The 16649-nt window shown below is 51.5% G+C and overlaps 1 protein-coding gene across 2 annotated transcripts; it reads left to right on the top strand.

Moving 5' to 3' along the window:
• The first annotated feature begins 7050 nt into the window (after positions 1-7050).
• On the top strand, positions 7051-13998 carry LTBR (lymphotoxin beta receptor). 2 transcript variants are annotated; one of them, XM_084879276.1, is made up of 10 exons: positions 7051-7345; positions 7472-7568; positions 7820-7945; positions 8032-8184; positions 8520-8616; positions 8766-8857; positions 11138-11245; positions 11569-11594; positions 12442-12670; positions 12998-13998. In XM_084879276.1, exons 1-10 carry the CDS (start codon positions 7253-7255, stop codon positions 13237-13239), a joined length of 1263 nt encoding a protein of 420 aa, XP_084735402.1. In that variant the 5' UTR covers positions 7051-7252; the 3' UTR covers positions 13240-13998. The 2 variants fall into 2 exon arrangements, with proteins under 2 accessions (XP_084735402.1, XP_084735403.1); XM_084879277.1 differs by having other exon boundaries at positions 7069-7365.
• Positions 13999-16649: the final 2651 nt, after the last annotated feature.

Genomic DNA, 16649 nt, shown 5'->3' with positions numbered 1-16649 from the left:
GAGGAAAAAGGACAAGCCAGGACAGTGAGACTAAGGGAGAGAGACCAGGAGAGCAGGGAAGGCAGAAAAAGGGAACACACGCAGGACAGAATGAGGGACTGGGAGGGGGCATGGAGGAGAGGCAGAGAGAGGAAGGTGAAGAGGAGGGAGCCAGCCCCAAAGGGACTCTCCCCTCCCCTACAGGAGAGCAATGGAGGGAGCCTCAAGTGGGCTTTCAGGAGCTGGGTCCCCTCCCCGGGGAGTCCCTCCAAGGGCACCCGCAGGTCAGCCTCACCCCCCAGGTGGTGGAGAGGACTCTATGGGAGTACCTCCTGGCACTCAGCACGAAGCTCCTCTCTGCCTCTCCCCCCTGGCTTATCCTCTTCCCTCCTGCCTCCTCGCCATCACCCCCTACCTTGTCCAGGCCAGGGTGGGGCCCAGGTGAAGCTGGGGTCTAGGCGGGGCCCTGGGACATTCTGTTCTTTTTTACACCATTGGCTGCCAGACCAGGAATGTGTAATGTCCCCTGTTGTGGTCACGGGGTTGCAGGAATGTGGGCACTGAGAGGCAGGTAGGGGACAGGCAGGGGCACTTAGGCCAGGGACCTGGAGCCCAGGGACAGCAGGCACTGAGGGGGCAGGGACGGATGTGAGTAGCATGGGGCGTCTGTGAGGAAGAGGGCAGACATGGCCAAGTCTACACCAGCCCTGGAAGGAAGGAAGGAAGTGCTCATTGTAGGGGCTTTTCCTCCAAAGTCTCTGCCCAAACTGAATCCAGCAAGAGCATAAACAGCAAAATGCCAAGCAGAGAGGGAAGGGTCAGAGAATCAGGCCCAGTGAGAGGGTCCAAACAGGCACAGGACACCCATCCACACAGCCCAGGCCCCCTGTGACAGCAAGAGGTTGGCCCCTTGTGGACCCTCAGCAGGCAGCCCCGAGTGTGCTCCCTGGCTTCTCCTTCCTCCTTGCTCCCTCAGAGGAGCAGGCACGGGCATCCCTCCGATGTGCTCAGCACAGGCACTGATACAGGTGGGAGAAGACAGGCCTGCAATATAGTAAGATGAGGATTCCAGTAGCAGAGATAAAAGCCCTGGGCTTAGTGAGCCTGGGGAGGAAAGGAGAGGATCTAGCCTGGAGAGAGTCAGGAAGACTTTCTGGAGAAGGTGGCATCTCAGCTGAGTGTCGTAAGGAACAACAGGGACTTCAGCAGGCAAAGAAGAGGGAAGCGGGGAAGTCTAGGCTCAGGGTACAACCAGGCTGCTTTCTGTCTGGGCAGTTTCTTGTGGCCTCTTAAAGCGAGAGCTACTGTCAACCAGGATTCTAAACCCAGTCCCATTTTTCCCTCTGATGCCTGCTCGGGACACCCAGCTGAGAAGGGAAAGGCTGGCTTTTTCTTCATTTTCCCGATGAATCAACTGACCCTCCACAGAAATAAGCCAGTTGTGTGAGGACACAAAACAAAATAGCAACCGAGGGGAAACAGAATCTGAAGTCTCCTCCTCCTCAGGGCTTGTCTACTTAGGGCTTTTGCCATTTACTCCCCAAGATGGACTAGCCACAGACTCCGGGCTACCCTGGCCCTGGTTTTGAAAGCCAGGGAGGTTCCCACACTCACACACAGTCCATGGATTCACCAGCAGGCTGGTCCTGGGTCACCTGCCTGGCCCTGTAAAAAGCTCTCTACCTCGTCCCCACCTTCCCATGACACCCCCAGAAGCTCCATTCTCCCTCAACCCAGGTCCTTAACGTAGGGACAATCCCATCTACTGATGGGATGGCTGTATCCTGCCTGTTTGATCTCAAAGGTTCTGAGAGACACCCCCTGCCTTTCCCATGTGCTGCCTGAAACCCCAGCCGCTGGCTAGGGAAGCACAAACAAATAGTTTTCCTCTCAAGAGCTCTGGGAGGAGAACTGCAAGGGCTGGGTCTGGGCTGAGCGGGAGTGCGGTGTCCCTGCAGCCGCCTGCCAGGGACAGGGTGGCAGCTCAGAGACCGCAGCAGCCCAGATCTGGAACTGGCCAGAGCGAGCTTGTTGTTAGGAGAAAAACAGAAATATGAAACCTGCACTTTTGTCATAGCTCCATTTCAAATGTTATCTTTCCAAGTGCAAAAACACCCAAGTACATTTTTTTGTGGCAATACGATTTTCCAATAATGCCTAACTGAGCAGAACAACGAAAGCTTCTCTTTGGTCCATTCCTTTCCCACCCCTCAGCCAAGGGAAGCCAGTGTAATTGGTGTATCCATCTCTATCTTTTTTGTGCCTGTACAGACTTACATGTATTTTTTAAAACTTACCTTTATTGTTGAAAGTATTACAGATGCCCTCGTTTTTCCCCCATTGATCCCTCCCTCTACCATGCACTCATATATTCTGAGTTCCATTTTTGCCCTTAAACTCTGTGTGTGGTCCTAGCTGGTTTGGCTCAGCAGATAGAGCGTTGGTCATGTGAATTGAAGGGTCCTGGGTTTGATTCCCAGTCAGGGCACATGCCCAGGTTGTGGGCTCAATCCCCAGTAGGGGCAGGGCAGGAGGCAGCTGATCCATGATTCTCTCATCATTGATGTTTTTCTCTCTCTCCCTCTGCCTTCCTCTCTGAAATCAATAGTGTGTGTCTCTGTGTGTGTGTGTGTGCATGCACACGCATGTGTATTTTGTATGTGACTTTGAAAATGACACTTGACCTCTCTGAAAAACAAAATGGCAGGAATGGGCGGATAAGGCAGCCCAGACGGTTGCAAAGGCCCTTCCCAGCTGACTCTGCAACTAGCTGCTTGCTTCACACATGAGGGAACTGAAAAGCCCAGAGAAGCAAAGCAACTTGCCCACAGTCACCCAGGGGTTTCAGTGGGGCCAGATTGAGAGCCGAGCCTCCCCTCACCAAGCTCAGTGCCGCTCCCCTAACTTCCGGAGAAGCGGAGTCTTGCTCTGTGGGGACCTGGGGGCTTGCAGACTTTGTTTTGGAAGCTACCCCAGCCTCTCTCAGAGCTCTAGCCCTTCCCTTCCTGCAGGGCTGCCTCCCCCCACCCAACACCAGCCATACTCTAACCCTGTGGTGTGGCCATAAAATGTGCACAGGCTACAGGGAGAGAAGTGAAACAACAGGGTCTATAGTGGGATGAGGGTTATGAGTTCAAAGGGTCTTCCTGCCTCTTGTTCTCTGGGGAACAGGAGACTATAGAAGAAACCACTTTCTCCACCACACTTCCAGACAGAGCCTTCTTTAAAACACGATTGCAGCACTTACGTCTGCATACTGTTATTGTCCTGGTGTGTGCGTTTGTGCATCTACTCATGCATGGGTCATATTCTGAGTTCTCTGAAGTCAGGCACCAGGCATTTTTATCTTGGTGGCCCTACTTGCTGACCCACTGTGCAAAAGACACCAGAATTAGCATCTGGGCTAAGGCCCCAGGTTCATTTTTGACTGAGAGTGACATATATGACATCTTAATTTCCTCTGGTAAGCCATTCATTTGTGGTCTATTAATTTATCTACATTTTATTCACTTTTTCCATTTCAGCCTGTATCCTTCCTTGGGTAAAAATGTGTCATTCATTGAAGTGCAACTCTTTAGTTTTAAAACTTAGAGATAAGTAGCCTCTCCACAGTGGCCACCCCAGTGTGGGGGAAAGTGGTCCTTTTATCTGCACTTATATAGGGTGAATTTCTCTTTAATCTAAAATGATGCCCCAGAAAATCCCTTCTAGCCACTCCTAGTACAGTCACCTGGAAGGATGCATAGAAGTTCACCATTACAAGCTTATTCCTTTGGGTGAAGGTGGGAATTTTCAACCTTGGCTCTATTGACATTTAGACAATTCATAATCATAGAAAGTACTGTCCTGTGCACTATAGGATGCTTAGCAGCATCCCTGGCCTCTACCTACTAGATGCCATAGTAACCTCTGAATTGTGACAATCAACCTTTCCAGATGTCTTCTGGGGGGCAAAGTCACCCTAGTTGAGATGACTGGGCTAAGGGATTGTCCCCAGTGTAAGCGGAAATGCTATAGAGAAGGACAACGCTAATCAATTACACATTTTTCAGTGTTTACAGACCCTTGGGTCTGAATTAATTCTCACCAACTCCTTTTTGGATTCTTCATGGGCTTGTGGGAAGAAGATTCGCTCAGCAATCTCCTCCAAAGAAGGCTTGGGAGAAGTGCCCCACCCACCCACCCACCCGCATTCTGCGGGTCTATGGGGCCCTTAGTCTGAGGCTGATGTTGCCCAGTGGAAACCAGTAACACTTCAAGGAAACGGGTGAAGAGCATGAAAGAGAAGAAGCAGAGACAATGCCCTGGTTACAAATAATTCATGGATTCCTCACTACTGTGAGTCTCCCTTCATCCTCTTGAAGAAGGTTGGGTAGGCATAAAAAGCATGTATTGATAAGATTCGTCAATCATGGTCTAGCCGGGAAACAGGAAACACTCTAATCTTTCAAACAAAGGAAATTTAACACAGGGAACTGGTACGGCTGATGGAGGAGCCAACAGGAGACAGTGAGGCAACCTAGAAAACAGCAAGGCAGGAAGCAGCTATCATCTCGAGGGCTGGAAAGACAACAGGGTAATTAATGTCACATTATAGACCCAAAAGCCTCCAGAGCTATTTGCCAGGAACTAAACAGTAGGGGCTGCCTGGTAGGACATAGGATTATGGAAGAAGAGAAGGAAGAAACTCAGCCAACTGCAGGCAATGTTAGAAAGCAAATGTGGGATGAGGGTGGTGGAGAAAGAGCCTGGCTTCTTCTCTCTCCCCACCCACCTGTCCTCCACCTACCTGTCTTCCTATTGGCTGACCCTATCCAGCAGCGAGGGGGGAAAAGGAGTCTGGGAAATGTAGTTCCCAGTAGTGATACAACTCAGAACAGGGCAAGGGGGGAGAACAGATCTGCAAGGAAACCAGCCATTGAGTAGAACAAATAAAAGAGCCTCAGAGAGGTGAAGTGAAGAGGCCAGGATTAAAGTTCATCTCTTAGGGCTCTTTCCTTTGGATGCAGAGAGTCATTGCAGGCTGAAGTGAGAGCATGAGATTGGCAGCAGAAAGAAGGATGAAGTTCAGCCAGCTGGATAGTGCCTCCTGTGAAGCGGGGAGCATTGACCAGAAAGGACATGCAGAAAACATTCTGGGGAGATACATGGGATATGGAAAAGTGTAGGTCTTTGATCTGCATACGTAAGAAAAAAGAATTACTGTCTTTTAGAGTAAAATCCTGAAGTAATTTCAAACAAAATGACGCATATGTCTGGGATTTGCTTCAAAATAATTAAGGGGGAGATCAGATGAGTGGGGGAGAATTATATGGAAGAATAAGACTGGCCCTGAGTTGAAGCTGGGAGTTCACAATGCCATTGTTCTCTCTTTTTGTATATGTATATTTATGTGTGGATTTCCACAATAAAAAGTAAAATGAAAAAAGAATCTAAGGCCACTACACACATATGCTTTCACACACTTAAGAGCTCAGTGGATAATCCTGGTCGGGGCCCCCAATTCTCTTGACCTGGAAGTAACTGCACCCTGAGCAGTGCATGCTGTTCTGGCATTTCTTCCCTCTCCAGGGGGCCTTGCACTATTGTACAAACGCAGCAGAGTGCGGGCCCAGTCCTGCACCAAGAGAGGAGGGTGAAGTGTCTAAATTCAGGCAAACCCTTCAGCCTGTGAGTCTTCCTCCCCCCACCCCTACCCCCTCACCCTGTGTGAACCCTCCCCCTCAGGCGCACTCTTGCACCAGGACTTCTCAGGTCCATCCCCTACAGCCTGTCCAGCCACTCAGATCAACCAGGGTATATGATAAGCCCTGAACTGGGCTCTCCAGGGTGGAGGGCGGGGACAGTGCCCAGGTGACCTACCTCAAGAGAGGAAGTCAGCCCCTCACAGGAAGAGCGGCAGTCTGCGTCACAAGGAGGCAGTGCGGTTGCTAGAATGAGCTGGGGCCCAGACATCGGTAGTCCTGGACTCTAGGGCTGGCTATGTGACATGGGCAAGGCCTCATTCCTTCGCCCATAAATATGTACTGGACACGTGGGGTGTCAGACTAAACACTGGGAACCCAGACGTAAAGATCCCGCCCAGGCCGCTGCAGGGCCCGCCGTAAGTGGTAAGCCAGGTCACAGCGAGCAGCCTGAGTGGAGCTGTGCAGCTTGGAATGGGCATGCTGCCCAGAGCCCCGGGAACCTCAAGTACAGGTGGGACTTAGCCCGGAGCACAGAAGCTCGGAGACAGAAAGCCTGACATAGGGGGCAGAGGGCGGGCTACTGCAAGTCACTCCAGGGACACTGTTTGTGGTGAGAAAGAAAAGGGACAGCACTGGACTAAGCCCTACCGGAGTCCTGGTCTCTTCCACCTGAGCCTCAGTCTTCATCCGTTAGGTGAGGGGGCTGGACTGGGTGCACCCTCAGCTCCTTCCTGTTCAAAGGGATTCAAAGGTTCCCACGCTGCCCTGCTCCTGAGGATCTGTCTCCTGTCCTCTCCCTCCTCTGAGGACAGGGGAGCTGGGGCTGCGCCCTCTGCACTGTCTTGTAGGTGACCTGTGCCCATCAATGTGGGGATTGGCTGGATCAGGGGAGGGGAGGACTGGCTAGTTTGTTATTCCTTTGTAATTTATCTTAAAAAGCCACACAACAGGGCAGGAACCCAGGCGTCCAGACAGTCTGCATCCAGGACTTCTGGTTCCCAGATGCTGCGTGTCTGGCTGGCTGTGCAGCGGGCAGTCCGGGGGGCTCTGCACCCTCTGTGTCTGGCAGTCCCAGGCACTCCATTTTTTCAGATCTGGCACCCAGAACTCCATCGCTTCTGGTCAGCTCTGCCCCAGCCAGCCTCTTGAGGCCCATCTGAGGACTGTCCACTGGCTCTGCTGCCCCTCTCCCTCCAGCTGGGCCTGCCTCTGCAGCCGTCTCCCAGCCGGGCTTCCGAAGAAGGGAGGAGGTCGGTTCCGGCCCCGGCTGCCCTCACGTGCTTTCCCGGCTGCCCCCTCCCGCCCTGCAGCAGGGCAGCCAAGCCTGTTCCTCTTCCCGATTGCGACAGAGGCCTCAGCTCCCAGCGCTCCTTGTCCCCGCCCCGTGGCCGGCTAGCTCCACTCCCACTTCCTGAGCCTGACGCTGGAGCCCTGGAGGCCAGGCCAGCCCCGCTGCTCTGGCCCCCCAGGGCAGTTCGGCCTGAGTCCTGCCCCAGGCAGGGGCTCCGGAGGCTGCTGTCCCCACTGCCCCAAGGGCCAGGCCTCTCACCTTACCCCCAGGCCTCCACCCGGCTGGACTGGCGGCCATGCGCCCGCTGCGGGCCTCCCCCTGCGGCCTGGCCTGGGGGCCGCTCGTACTAGGCCTCTGTGGGCTCCTGACAGCATCCCAGCCCCGACTGGTGAGGGAGGGGCCATGCAGGTGGGTGGGTGCTGGTTTGGATAAGGGCAGCCTCCTTCCCTGGCCTCTCTGCCCTCCCCAGCTGGCCCCTGAATAATTCTTCCCCCGTATCCATCTCCCCTTGAAGTTGCCCCCATACCACTCGGAGAACCAAACCTGCCCGGACCAGGAAAAGGAATACTACGAACCCAAGCATCAGGCCTGCTGCTCCCGCTGCCCCCCAGGTGAGAGGCACTGGCCAGAGGAAGCCTGGGACAGGGAGGCGGGTTCCAGGGGACTGCTGTCCACCTCGCTGCCTCCGCAGGCAGGGAGACACCGTCTCCCCGGAAAACAAGCTGGCAAAGACAGTGAGAGGCACCGGCTATCCGTCCTGTGCAGGCACCGAGAGGGACAGGCCCAGGGTCACACAGCAGGCGGCAGAAGTAAGGGTGGAACCCTGGTCCCCTGACGCTCCTACGGCCCACTCACATTCCAGGCACTCACATCGCCACTGAATGTAGCCGTGTTCAGGACACAGTTTGTGCCACGTGCCCTGAAAACTCCTACAACGAGCACTGGAACCATCTGCTTAACTGCCAGCTGTGCCGCCCCTGTGACCATGGTGAGTGAGGTGTGCCTGGGGAGGGCGGGATCCCCCGGAGAGCAGTCCCCCCCCCCCCTAACCGAGCTGTCTTGTCTCCCCACAAGTCCTGGGCTTCCAGGAGACTGCACCTTGCACTAGCAAACAGAAAACCCAGTGCCACTGCCAGCCAGGAATGTACTGCACTCTTTGGATCCACGAGTGCATGCACTGCGAGCCACTCTCTGACTGCCCACCGGGCACTGAAGCAGAGCTCAAAGGTCAGAGGTCACTAAGGGCAGAAGGCAGGGAGGAGGCTGGGTGCTGGTGATCTTGCATGGGGGCAGGAAGCATGGTACCGTGTGCATGGTGAGCCTCTAGGTAGCTCTCTTTGGCATAAAAAGCCTCTGCCTGCAGAGAAATGGAACTGGGACAGGCACAGGGATGGTTGCGGGGGGGGGGGGGGGGGGCGGGGAGGGGATACCCCTCAGCACTAGGGAAACTCGGCAAGGGTGAGATCAGGGTAGGTACACAGGGAGGGGCCATCCAGTGGGCATAAAGGAAGGTTGCAGCTCTTGCCCACTCATCCTAGCTGGCCTTGCCTCTCTCTTGCCAGGTGACGTTGGGGAGGCTGATCACCACTGTGTGCCCTGTAAGGCAGGGCACTTCCAGAACACCTCCTCCCCAGATGCCCGCTGCCTGCCCCACACCAGGTGAGTGTGCCCATGTTCCTCCCTCCCTCCCAGAAGCCCCAGCTGCTGACAACCCCACCTCCGCCGTGCTCAACTCTGGAGGACCCTCCTTGCCCCTTGCCACTTCCAGCCGCGTACCCTCTTGAATTTGGCCTTTCTTTCCTCCACAGGTGTGAGGACCAGGGCCTGGTAGAAGCAGCGCCAGGCACTGCCCAAGCTGACACCAGCTGCAGAAATCCACTAGAAACCGCTGAGATGCCAGGTGAGGGGCCAGGGGTGGGGCACATGGGGTGGGGGTATCTGGGAAAATACCTTCATTCCTCCCATCTGGAAAAAAAAAAAAAAAAAAAAAAAACCAGGGGAAAGGTGAATCCTTCTCTCTCAGGATGAGGTCAAGAAGAAAAGTTCCTTAAAGAGAAATTGGAGTGTTCCCAAGCCAGCTTACTTATGCACATGCTCATACACATGTGCACACCCTTTTTACGTTACCGGTACATATTATACGTGTAATATGAGGCTAAGGCGCTGTCACTGTAACTGACATGGCTGTCACCATTTTGTACTTGCCGCCATCATATAATCCATTTACAAGACGAAGTGCCTCTTTATTAGATTGAACACTTTATTAGATTGTTCACTGTTAGAGAGGTAATTCCACATTTGACTCTTTTGGGGTTTTCTTGGTGGCATTATTGGTGTCCTAGCCTCATAGACAAAGGCAGGATGTTTCTAATGGCTGGGATCATTATTCATTGGGAAAGAGTTTATTTTATTAGCTTTTGAAAATTAGCAAATATTTATAATCTTAGCTTCCGTTTGCTCAGAGCAAGGGTGTCAGGCACTCTCCAAATACTTAACATTCACGAATCATTTTAATCCTCTCATTGATCCTATCAAGTAGCTCTATTACCCGCCTCACAGGAGGCTCAGATGTTGAGTGACGTGCTACGATCACCCATGTGGTAACGGGTGTTATAAAGGCCTTTACTCGGGTCATTTACTTTTTGATGCATGCACACTATAAAAAATTATAAAATTCAGGCACATAGAAATTAATCATCACCTTCAGAACCATTACCTAGAAGAGCCACTGTTTAACATTTTTTATATATCTTCCCAAACATTTTTCTATGCATGTCTATATTTATAATTTTTTCCTAAAAGCGGAGTCATTTGAATATTTTGTAACCTGGCTTTTCATTCAACTATATCATAAATATTTTCCATGTCCTCTTGTTAATTTTTAACTGTGGCATTTTAGAGAGTCTAATCCCCTTATTTTATACTAGAGGCCTGGTGCATGAAAATTTATGCACTAGAAGGGCGGGTTCCTCATCCCAGCCTGTCTCCTCTCACAGTCCAGGAGCCCCTAGGGACGAGAGGTTACCCGGCAATCAGGGGAAGGCAATGCCCCATCACACCTCTGCTGTTGCCACTGCTGGCAGCACAAACCTCGGCCAGCCCTGGTTACCTGAGCCTCGGGTGGCCCTAAATGGCTGGGAGGCTGAGGGGACTGGGGGACTCTGGAGGCAGGTACACAGCAGGGCTGAGGGGACTGGGCGCCACCATTTTGTGGCTATGGGCACCACCATCTTTCAGGGTGTGGCAGTCGATTAGCATATTCCCTCCTTATTGGCTGTGGGCATCACCATCTTTTGTGATGGCATGAGGGTCAATTAGCATATTCCCTCTTTATTAGATAGGATATGAAGAAAAAAAATTTGATGCTCAGAGAAGTGGACTGACTTAAAAGGTCACATAGCTTGGAAGCCCAGATGTTCAAGACTTCAGGTCTATTTCTTCCCATGCTTCCCTCCTGTACTCCCTTCAGCCACAGATCCAGGTGGACTAGAGAGAGCCACCACCCAGGTGCAAATGTTCAAGTCTTCCTGACCCTCCTCAGGCGTGGTTGAGGGGCACCACAGACTCCAGGCTGTGGATAGCAGCACTGAGACCCATAGAAAGACAGAAGCTATCCACTGCCCACATCAGGTCCTGGGGAACTGGACACCCAGCCCCCCATTCCCATTCCCTCCTGGAACCTGCAAGCAGGTGAAGACCTTGCAACCCCTAGTCTCCCAGGCAACCACAGGCAGAATCCAGAAGTGAGGCTCCCCGACTCTCCCACCTCTGTGAACGCCCCACAGAGGGGCACTCTCAGTTCCTGCGGTGGCCTCTCTGTAAGACGGCCAAGTCCACAGAAACATGTCTCAACCCTGTGGCCTGAGTCTGCTTATAGCCCTAAGCCCCGCCCTCTCACCACCACTTCCAGCCCTTGAAAATCAACTGCCTCTGGCCTCTGGGACTGCACCTCCCCAAACATCTCCATTTCCCACATGTTCTCCTGGCTGACAGGAGGGCCCCCCAAGTCCAACTGAGTTCCCTTTCTCTGCCGCCCAAGGAAGTGTCGGACTCTAATTCTGCCTTTAGGAACTTGTTTTTTTGTCTGGGTGGCCCAGAGAATTGAAAAGCTATTCATGAACTTCCTTCCCCTCTGCCCTTCTCCCCCCATCATGATGCATGCTGTCTGCTGTCCTGGCAGGAACTATGCTGATGCTGGCCATCCTGCTGCCCCTGGTCTCCCTGCTCTTCATCTCTACCATCCTCGCCTGCACCTGGAAGAGCCACCCGTCTCTCTGCAGAAAGCTGGGTAGGAAGGGCTGGACACAGGCTGCGATGTGGTTGTCAGTCCCCACCTGGATGAAGGAGGGGGTGGGAGGGAATTTTCATCTTCCCCAGTACAACCCTTCCACAGGCTCAAGACTCCCAATGCCTGCTCCCAACATAAGTAGACATCATCTCCCTCTAGCCCCTCCCCCGCCCCGTTCTGAGCCTAGAGAGAAGGGTCATGATAGCCTGTTCCTTCAGGGACCCCAGGGTGGGCGGCAACACATCATGGTGGGGTGTGGAGGGTGAAAGGCTGGGAGTCTGAGGTCTGCCAGAAGCACTACATCCATTTCATTTTCTTTGCAGGATCCCTGCTCAAGAGCCGTCCAGAGGTAATGAGGGAAGCTGAGAAGGCAGCAAGGAGGGGCAGGAAGTGAGAGGGAACAATGTGGGGGGTAGGCAGGAAAAGAGTTTGCAGGCCTCAACATTCATGCATTCAACAAATAACTTTTGAGCATGCCATATGCCCAGCACTGTTCTAGGCACATTGGATACAGCAGTGAGTGAACAAAGTAACTCCCCTCCTGGAGTCACATACCAGTGGAGCAAGAATAAATAAGTATCAGGTCCTGATAACTGACAAATGAAGCAGGATAGGGGAACAATGAATGACAGTGGTAGAGGATGGGGGTGTATTACCTTAGACCAGTGTTTTTCAACCTTTTTTGGGCAAAGGCATACTTGTTTCATGAAAAAAATCACGAGGCACACCACCATTAGAAAATGTTAAAAAATTTAACTCTGTGCCTATATTGACTATATATAAAGTAATTCTCTTGAATAGGAATCAAATAAACACAAAGAAAGTATTTTATAATTACTTTATTATGAAATATTAAGTAAACAAAATAGTGAAAAATTATAAAATTCTTGTCTTGTCTGCACCTATGGCACACCAGGCAACATCTTGCGGCACACTAGTGTGCCGCGGAACAGCGGTTGAAAAACGCTGCCTTAGACAGTGGACAGAGGGCCTCTCTGATGAGTCAATCTTTGAGCAGAGATCTCTGATGCCTGGGGAAATGCTCCAAGAAGCAATTGTCAAGGGCAAAGGCCTGAGGCAGGGAGCTTGAGGAAGAGCAAAGGAGGGCTGCTTAAGCTGGGGTGGGATGTGGGAATTGAAGAAAGAGGGGGTCTGAGGCCCACATCATTGGTTGATTCTCTGCTTCTCTCCTGCAGGGAGAGGAATCCAATATTGCTGATGGAAACTGGCAGCCCTCAAACATCAACCCACATATCCCTGACCTGGTAAAGCCACTTCTGCCCATGCCTAGAGACTTGCCCGTGGCCTCAGCCTGGCCCCCACCACTTCCAGTTGTGGAGCAAGAGGTGCTACAGCAGCAGAGTCCTCTGAGCCAGGCCCGGGAGCTGGAAGCTGAGCTCCCAGAGCAAGGCCAGGTGGCCCATGGTGAGCAGGCTGCAGGGAGGGGAGTGTGGGGGTAGGGAATGTGGTGGGAAGGATGGTGGGCAGGGAGAGAAAGTGCGAGGCAAGACAGAGACAGAGCTAGCCAGAATGTCCCAACTAGAGAGAAAGGAAGAGACTGAAAAACCCAGAAACAGACATGAATGCAGAACTCAAGACACCAAGAGCAAATGGGAGTGGGACCAGAGAGGAAATGGAGAAGGCAGAAGAGTGAGGGCATTCAGGATGTAGGGGTACCAATGCAGGGGTACACAGGCTTTCCTTCCCCCACAGTGACCCTCAGCCCCTCTCACTCTGCTTCCCTTCCCGCAGGTACCAATGGCTTCCATGTCAACGGCGGGTCTGTGACTGTCACTGGCAATATCTACATCTACAATGGACCAGTAGTGGGGGGAGCACGAGGCCCTGGAGACCCCCCTGCGCCCCCGGAGCCTCCATACCCCATTCCTGAAGAGGGTGCCCCTGGTCCTCCCAGGCTCTCTGCACCTTACCAGGAAGATGGCAAAGCTTGGCACCTGGCCGAGACAGAGACACTGGGATGCCAAGACCTCTGACAGGACCAAGGACTCAATCTGTCACCCATGCCTCATGGCGTCTGGAAGAAGCCAGGAGAAGGGAAGCACAAGAGCACCTTCTCCCCGAGGCTGCTCCGCCCACACAGAATTGACAGGGGGGCCTGGGTAGGGCCCCTGAGAGGCAAGCCTTAAGAGGCCAGGCCTCAGACGCCTCCGAGAGCAGGGACGGGCACTGGCTGGGTACGGTGCCCGCCACAGGACTCTCACTACTGCCTGAACAGGCCTGAGACTTCGTTGCAGATCCCCTGGCCACTGGAGCTGCACCAGCTCAGCTTCAGGCAGACAGCACACATGATGCCTGCTGCTGCCCACCATGGCGCTCCGCACCCAAAGCATGGCACAGAAGGAAGCCAGCTCCTGTCACTTGCAAGGACATCACTGGGACCTCTGACAGACCCGTGGCACGCATCCCAAGCTCCAGAGACCCCTTCAGGACCTGCACTTCACATGGACTGAGGTAGACCCTATGTGAAGATGGGGTTACATGGAGCACCACCCCTCTCCTCTGGAGAAGAAAGGGAGTCCTTGAAAACTGGGGGGGTTGGGTAGGGTTGCTAGGTAAAAGGAGAGTTTCGGAAGGGAAGTAAAATAGCAAGTGTATTTATAAGTTGTAACCACATGCAAATAAAGTGAGATTGAGACCTAGATCATTTATTTTCTGGGGAGTCATATAGAAACACTACGCCACTGGGCAATGTCAAAGGCAAAGGTCATTAAAATATAATCCCACAGAGGTATGTCTATAAGGGCCTGGTATATGTAATTCTGTTAATAACAGTATTAGCCAGTGACCACTGACAATGTGCCAGGCAGTGCTGAAATGCTTTGCAATAACAATTTATGCAATCCTCACAACATCCCCATGAGCTGGATACTACTATGATACTATTCCCACTTAACGCCTGAGGACACCGACGCACAGAGGGGGTAAGTCACTTGCCCAATTCAACTGCAAATGGCAAAACTGGGATTTGCACCCAGTTAGCCTGGTTCTAGGGGCCTGGAGTAACAACTCTACGTACCACACCCTTCCAGAATTTCTCTGCAAGGGTCAAATGGGCTGGTTTTCTCAGGGAACCAGACCTCCTGCATGTTCCAGAGGCATGAATCCTCGCCGCCACAATGCAGAGTGAACACATGTTCTGCAGGGTTGACTGAAGGGGAAAATACGACTTGAGGCATAAAATGCGAGAGGCCACGTTCACATTCTGTTGGTGTGGAGATTTAGGCTGACCTCCTGTCACTCAGAAGGAGCACTCGTGATTTTTATTTTGTTTATTTCTTTTCGTCTCATTTTATCTTTTGCCCGAAAGAAGTTGAAATCTTCTCAAGCTCTCTTAGTAAGTGTTTGGGCCCCCAGAATTTATTTACCATGCTGCCCGACAGAGACGATCTTAGCTTGAAGGATTGTAAAGGGAACGGCTGCCAGCTGACTGCTCCTTCCATAAAAGGCCACCATCTGGGTCTCATGTTAAGAACTCTGTGGCTGGGGTTCATCAAGATCGGGCGGCTCTAAAACACGTACTACAGGAGCCATCTGATCCAAGTGAGGGCATGGGTTATTTAAGGTTGACCTCATGAAAGTATTCCATCCATCTTCCTTGGTTGAGAAGTCAACAATGCTGAGCTATACGGTTAGATAGTTAAATCCTCCTCCTGCTTTGCAGTACGCTACAGCCCGACAAAATGAATCCTTAATCATTGTTCCCATGTGATCAGATAAAAAACAAATCTTATACATTGTCAACAATATAAAAGGAAAAACGTTTTTAGAAAGTGGTGCGAAGATAGAGTCCTAAGTGACACCATCAAATTTAAGATCATACCTTCCTATATTAATCTGTTAGGATTGCTATGACAAAGTACCACAGATTGGGAGGCTTAGATAAGAGATCAACTGAAGGACTTGTATACATGCATATAAGTACAACCAATGGACACAAAACTCTGGGGAGGGAGGGTATGTACGGGAGGGGGGAGCAATGGTATATGTACAAAAATAATAATTTAATAAAAAATATTTTTAAAAAAATGATTTTCTCACAGTTCTGGAGGCTAGAAGTCCAAGATCAAGGTGTCAGCAGAATTGGTTTCTTCTGAGGCTTCTCTCCTTGGCTTGCTGATGGTCGTCTTCTCCGTGCATCTTCACAAGGTCTTCCCTCTGTGTGTACTGGTGTCCTAACCTCCTCCTCTTATAAGGAAACCAGTCATACTGGATTAGGGCCCACACTAATGACCTCACCTACATTTAATTTTCTCTTTAAAAACCCTATCTCCAAATACAGTCACCGTCTGAGGCACTGAAGGTTAGGACTTTAACATGTGAATTGTGGGAGATACAACTCAGCCCATCACTCTGCCCATGCCAGTCTTGCCAGTGTGGAGTCCACATAGACTCCAGAAGCACGCTTTAGACTGAGGAGCTCCTGTCTAGAATGAAAGCTAATAGAAAACCAGTGAAGCCAAAACCAGTTTGGCTCAGTGAATAGAGCGTCAGCCTCTGGACTGAAAGGTCCCAGGTTAGATTCCAGTCAAGGGCATGTACCTTGGTTGCAGGCACATCCCCAGTAGGGCATGTGCAGGAGGCAGCTGGTCGATGTTTCTCTCTCATCGATGTTTCTGACTCTCTATCTCTCTCTCTTCCTCTCGGTAAAAAATCAATAAAATACATTAAAAAACAAAAACAAAAAACAGTGAAGACCACCTCTTGATAGATGGCCTTAGAAAGATGGGACCTAATACAATAGTAGTTAATAATGGGATCATTAAGCCTGAATCTAGGTAGCCTCTCATATATATATTAATTTTGAGAACCCCACTCCATTATCACAGGGAGGAGAAAGCCAATACTGAGTGCAAGCAATGTGAACATGGGTACGGGGAGGCCAGAGAGGAGGCCACGCCAGCAGTCCAGGAGAGAGATGAATATAATTGTGTAAGTGGCAGCAGTGGGACATGTCGGGGCAGACAGGCCTGGTAACTAAGAATTTCTTTTTCAGAAGATGGAGTGGTTCACATTGGCAGCTGTAATGGAGTCTTTCTGCAACCTACCCAGCAGATTTCCACACCTTCCCTAGCAACAGAACCCCTATTCTGTCCCAATACAGACATTCCACGATGTCAGGAGGGGACACCCTTCCTCTAGTCCCAGGAGCCAGTGAAAAAACATTCCCCTTTTCCAGGAATTGGTTAAGGATGGGACCTAGGATTCATTTCAGGCCAATGACAGTTCAGAAAAGTCTCATTCTTAGGACAAGAAGCATCACTAGGGAAAAGTTTTTGTTTTCCTTGTCCTTTTTTTTTCCTTTTTTTTTTTATTAAATTATTATCTGTGTACATATCTTACCATTGCCCCCCCCATACATATCCTCCCTCCCCAGAGTTTTGTG

The sequence above is a fragment of the Pipistrellus hanaki genome (genome assembly GCF_964339955.1).
Source record: "Pipistrellus hanaki genome assembly, chromosome: 3".
Lineage (NCBI taxonomy): Eukaryota > Metazoa > Chordata > Mammalia > Chiroptera > Vespertilionidae > Pipistrellus > Pipistrellus hanaki.
This window is presented reverse-complemented; position numbering and strand designations above follow the sequence as displayed.

Coding starts and splice junctions, on each gene's coding strand:
- LTBR (XM_084879276.1), top strand. CDS start 7,253: ATGCGCCCGCTGCGGGCCTCCCCCTGCGGCCTGGCCTGGGGGCCGCTC. Junction 7,569..7,819: donor CTGCTCCCGCTGCCCCCCAG/GTGAGAGGCACT, acceptor CTCACATTCCAG/GCACTCACATCGCCACTGAA. Junction 8,617..8,765: donor CGCTGCCTGCCCCACACCAG/GTGAGTGTGCCC, acceptor TTTCCTCCACAG/GTGTGAGGACCAGGGCCTGG.